The 6137-nt window shown below is 39.5% G+C and overlaps 1 protein-coding gene across 1 annotated transcript in view; it reads right to left on the reverse strand.

Annotated features, from left to right (window-relative positions):
• rab6ba (RAB6B, member RAS oncogene family a) overlaps window positions 1-3212 on the reverse strand; it is a 67897-nt gene extending 64685 nt beyond the window's left edge. Inside the window, exon 1 of the mRNA XM_082524876.1 lies at window positions 2896-3212. Within this exon, the coding sequence (XP_082381002.1) occupies window positions 2896-3211 (316 nt within the window). The 5' untranslated portion in view covers window position 3212. The remainder of the gene's footprint in view (window positions 1-2895) is intronic.
• Window positions 3213-6137: the final 2925 nt, after the last annotated feature.

Consider the following 6137-nt stretch of genomic DNA (forward strand, 5'->3'; position numbering starts at 1 on the left):
ATGAGATGCAATGATTGCTTAAATGCCATTTTTGCTTGCTTGCCTTCAGTAGCCTCTTTTATACAAATCTTATTTGAACTATGAATCAATATGGGTTACACAAGCCTCAAATTAAGTTTTATACAGCACACAAAGAGATAAAAATAAAGATTTTATTTGTATTCATGTCTAAAACGAATAAATTTACTGGATAAGACATTATGTCTCTCAGTGTGACCATAATTTGAAATGTCAAAAGAATCAGACGGCTTTGTGGTTGGGTAAATACAGACAGTGCACTCCCTGATATTATGTTTATCCAGCCAAATAAATCCCCTTTGGCTTGTTGCTTGGCACTTAATGTCATAAAATTGCCCAAGAGGAAAAAGCTAACTAGCAGGCGTATGTTTGTACATTTTATATAAACTGCGTCTAATTTACTTTCATTTGCTGACGAGAGCACTGCGAGCCGACTGAGCAGAATGTGCTGTTGGTTTTATAAGCTAAAAAGGGAAATCTGAAGCATCACAATGCTTTGAAATCACTTGTAATTATCATTTTTCTCATTAGGCGCACACCGCTGGTGCCTCGTGTAGGACAGTACCAACAAATTCTAGATCCAAGGCACTACAGAATAGCTGGACTCATAGATGAAAACACTTGTGTCAGTTGTTAACAGAGGGGGCTCCTCATAGACTGCATGTAAAGATGGATGCAGAACCTACCAAGCATTGTTTTCTAATGGCCAACAGGGGGCAATTGGCCCTTACCTCACCTTACCTATGACCTAGTTTAACTTCAAGTTGCTAAACTCTTTCCCCCCGGTAAAGGTGATATTTGTCAACCTTACCAGTACCCTTAATGACGAGTTTTGACAACTCAGTATGTATCAATAAAGATCTGGTTTAGCAACCATTAGAATAGGTTCTGGGTTTTTCCACAGGTAGTATGAGTATGCTGTATAGGCGGAGATCACCCCCACTAATTCCTAAACACCAGTGCTTTTGTTCTGGAAGTAGACCTGAAATATGACAGAAAGTACTCAGTTCAGAAAAGAGAAACAAGGGTTAGCTGTAAAAGGGTCCAACGGAATAGAATTAAAGTGGCTCTCTTTGTTTTTCTCATTCACTGTTTCTTTTATTTATAAAATATATCCATACATTTTCTTATTAATTACAGTTTTCAATCATTTTAATTTCTAGGAAGAAGTCAAATGAGCTGTTATTGTCACAAGTATCTCCATCAAGGCTTTAGTAGAGTTCCACAATGACAGCCTAACTGAATATCATAATATTGAGTTCACGATTATTTAACACAATTGTTGATTGTGATTGATGATTTTGGTGAAAAAAAAATTATCATAAACGTCCCTGCAGACAAATGAGATGTTTATCCACCTGACTTAAGTGCATCTGCTAGAGCCAAAAAAGAATCTTTCACATAATTCATTGTACCTGCGTGATGGATGGTAATAAAACTCGACAGCTGTGAGATCGCACTCTGTTTCTCCTCCGTGAGGAGGTAACATCTTTTGTCCGGTTTGCTGACCCTTTCCCAGAAGTCTTCATTATTCACAGTGGTTGCTGGACACATATACAAGTGCTGCACAGTGGACGACTTACGTTAGCAATCACTGCATTGTTTTTCTTGGCCTTCGTTATTTAGCAGTTGGGAGTGCGTTTTCAGGCAGACAAATAGAATGGAAAGGTGTGTATGTAAATATAAGCATATATTTAACCTCATAGGTTTTGATTTGTTGTTACTAAAGCCTCAAATAATATATAATAATAAAATGCAAAATAGCCTAAGCTTTAAAATGCATTTTCATGTCTAGCATTAGGACTACATATAATATATATACATGTAATTGTACATGTAATTGTTTGTACATTTGTGTTTTTAACGGATTTTTACATAAAATGACTGTATAAAAAATGTTATATTATCTTTCACAAATAAAGACACAGTAAAGACATTACAACCACAAATAGAGAAACTGAAAGTATTTCTTTAGAGCTGCTGAAATAGCTTGGTTGCTTCAGGGTTAAATGACATAATGTCCTATTAGTTAGACACAGTAATAAACATGGCACATTGCTGTAAATGAAGCATTATTCAAGCTAATGCATGATCCCACTGTACTGGGTAATCAATATGACCTGCTGGAGCCCTGAACTGTGACTAATGTGGTTCATTGGGCTGCTCAAGACCATAAAACGACCTGCCCTACTCAGAAGACAAAACCCAGACATTCAGCTCATGTCTGAGGGAGCTCAGCTGTGTAATCCTGAGGAAAACAACCTCAGACAAGGAGAAGCTTTGGACTCTGATGGTTTAGGATGGGGGGGAAATATGCTATTTAGTGTGAAATAATAATGACTGAGCAGGTCATCATACACAGACACACAAACTTGGTCCCAGCCTCATCAGGCAGGCAGGCTGGAACAATACCAGGGCAGAGACTGCAGCCACACAAGTTATCTCATCGCCACTGACAACCTGGGTGTGTCTCAGCACACAGGAATATTTGCCAACTTGTACCATCCCCAGCAGCATCAGACCTCAGACCTGAGGCTGGTACTCCATCCGAAGAGCTCGTTTCAGGTTTAGTGCTTCAGTTATTTTACTTTTAAACTTAAGAGCCAGAGGGACAATTCACACACTCCCGACTATTGTGCAAAGCCTCACGGGCTGCTAATTTGATTAAAATCTCCTCCCCACGCTCCGCTCAGACATTTTTTTTCTCCTTCCTGGTGCTCAGTTTAAGTCCTAAAACTCCACACAGTCGCCCTGTCACCAGGCTAAATCAAGCTCTGCTTCCTTCTGAAACATGAACTTGCCGACCGGCCCCAGCAGCAGCAGCAGGTGCACCGAGCCACTACATCAACTTCTACAGAGAATTAAAGGCGTCCTTACCACTCTGCTCCCCGAGAAAGACGAGTTTGAATTTTCTTAAAGGATTCCCAAAGTCACTGCCCACGGACATTTTGAAGAGGAGGAAGAAGAGGGGGGGAGTACGGACTAGGTGTAGTTGAGCGCGTTCCCACTCGAGTTCTGAGAAGATGTTGGATGGAAAAGGCGGAGGTGCTGCTTCCCGTTCACTCTCTCTCTTCGTGATGAGGACACACACACATACACTGCTGCTGTACCGCTCCGTGACGCTTTGGCTTTTTTTTCTCTCCCCCCCTGTGCGCATGCGTGGTACCGTCTTCGTGATATAAAATGACGTCATGGGCCTCGGTGTGTAGAGAAGGTGCTGCCGGGCGCCGCTTTGATGTTTTCAGGGTTCAGCACGAAGTTCGAAGACACTGGCACGCGCTCCGTGCGCGCGCTAACACTTTACAGCACTGCAGCTCTGTGTGGAGCTTTTTCAGAAAACACGTTCTTAAAATGTCAAAAAGAAAAAAAACTACAGATTTTTTTTGTTTCCTCATTTATCCGTAAATTGTTCTACTTTGTTTTATGATTGTTTTATTTTCACAATATGGCTATATGAATGTTTTGCACATTTTACTTTTATTGCATTTTAATGAAATGTTTTACCTATGTCATTTTTATTACTGAATTTTATCTCTTTAGTTTTTCTATTTAATATACTGTTTTTAATATACTGTTTTGTTTTACCTTGTGTTGTATTTTGCTTTATCTTATCGAGCCATTCTACTTCACTTATACCCTAAGCTGTTTCAACTAAGGCCTCAAATCAGAAGTACCTGACTCCGTGGTATAATTCTCAAACATGTAGCCTAAAGCAGATGAATCGGAGAGGAAACTTGGAGAGGAAATGGCGTGTCACAAATTTAGACGATCATCATTTTGCCTGGAGAAATAGTTTGTTGCTTTATAAGAAAGCCCTCCGCAAAGCCAGAACATCTTACTACTCATCACAGTTAATAATCCAAAATGCTGCAGCAAGAGTACTGACAGGGACTAGAAAGAGAGAGCATATTTCTTCTGTATTGGATTCCCTTCATTGGCTTCCTGTTAAATCCAGAATTGAATTCAGAATCCTGCTCCTCACATACAAGGTCTTAAATAATCAGTATGTAATGTAGTACCATATCACCCTATTAGAGCACTTCGCTCTGGCACTGCAGGCCTACTTGTTGTTCCTAGAGTATTTAAAAGTAGAATGGGAGGGAGAGCCTTCAGTTTTCAGGCCCCTCTTCTGTGGAACCAGCTTCCAGTTTGGATTCGGGAGACAGACACTATCTCTACTTTTAAGATTAGGCTTAAAACTTTCCTTTTTGCTAAAGCATATAGTTAGGGCTGAACCAGGTGACCCTGAATCCTCCCTTAGTTATGCTGCAATAGATGTAGGCTGCCGGGGGATTCCCATGATGCATTGAGTTTTTCTTTTCCAGTCACCTTTCTCACTCACTATGTGTCAATAGACCTCTCTACACTGAATCATATCTTTTATTAATCTCTGTCTCTCTTCCACAGCATGTCTTTATCCTGTTTTCCTTCTCTCATCCCAAACGGTCGCAGCAGATGGCCCCGCCCCTCCCTGAGCCTGGTTCTGCTGGAGGTTTCTTCCTGTTAAAAGGGAGTTTTTCCTTCCCACTGTCGCCAAAGTGCTTGCTCATAGGGGGTCATATGATTGTTGGGTTTTTCTCTGTATCTATTATTGTACGATCTACTGTACGATATAAAGCGCCTTGAGGCGACTGTTGTTGTGATTTGGTGCTGTGTAAATAAAATTGAATTGAACTGAAAATAATAGTTTAATGTTTAGAATTTAATGTCTTGACCGCTACAGCACACAATTTTCTCAACTTTGGGATGTATGAATAAATAAATTTGATCACAGTATGGTGACATATCTCAGAAAAAATCTGAGAAAGGTGAACAAAGAGAGGACAAAAGACGTGCAGTCATCTGTAAAAACACATGTGAAGGCTCTCTCAAGATTTGGGACTACATTCAGCCAGTGGTGTTAGAGATCTTGTCAGAATTGATGGATTTATGAACACATGAAGTGCCAGCAAATTTTGGTCCACTATGCAATATCATCAGCAGATCTATGGCAGCTTAATTTTTCAGGAAGGAAAAGAAAGAAAATCAAACAGTGGAACACTATCAGTCATGGATTGGCCTCCCCAGAGCCCAGACTTCAACATTACTGAAGCAGTGGGGGATCATCCTGACAGAGAACAGACCAAAAGGCAGCCAACATCCAAACAAACCTAGAGAACTTCTCGTGAAGTCTACATAACGGCATGAAAGCCCGAATGCTGCAAGTGAGTTCAGGCTGCGTTGATGAATATCTGAATAATATGAATAATATATGTTAATGGAAAATTTTGACTTTTACATTTGTTAGAATTGTACATTGTACACTTTGTTTACTTATATATAGGTTTTTACCAATCATGGTTTTTGCCAGGCCAATATTGTAAATAAGAATCTGTTTTTATTGGTGTCCCTGGTTAAATAAGGGTTGCATTGACTCACTGCACCATCTTGTGGTACAAACTGGCATGATAAGAAGACGCAGACCAGTACTTGATTTGATATCTTTTAAACACAATACATATTTTGAGAGAGAGAGAGAGCGCACTGGATATGAAACAGTGGATATGACTGAAGCATACGAGGATATCCAGAATTTTAGTAGGATCAAAAATAACCCAGGCCAAAGGACTTCATTTCATCATCATTTTTATCTGACATTAAATCTACTCAATAGTAGACTTGTTTAATTTTAGCTCAGTCTCTCATCAAGACTTTAATAATTTATGTTCTTATTTCATTTCTGTCTTCGTGATTTGTGTGACTAGTCATTGCACTGCAAACTTCCACCTCCCATCTTTCGTTCATTTTGTTTAGCCTCAGATTCCCATGCAGCTTTAAGGGCACCTGGAACCTGGAGCCCCGTGTGAACCATTTCAGCACAGAGTCTGCTCTTTCTTTGTTGCAGATTAAGGTTGAAACAAGTATGACATAGGACTAATGTGAGTCAATATAATAAGAAGGCCGCCTCAGTGTCAACTATATACATTTAAATTTGTGTAACATACTGGGATATTTATAATTAGAGCCATTTTGTCATATTTTGTAACTTTTATATTGTGCTATTTAATTTAGTTTAGTTACTGTTCTTACTGTCTTGGGGCAACTGTGACCACATCATTTCTTCTGGGATTAATGAAGTA

The sequence above is a fragment of the Aulonocara stuartgranti genome, assembly GCF_965226115.1.
Source record: "Aulonocara stuartgranti genome assembly, chromosome: 23".
Taxonomy (NCBI): Eukaryota; Metazoa; Chordata; class Actinopteri; order Cichliformes; family Cichlidae; genus Aulonocara; species Aulonocara stuartgranti.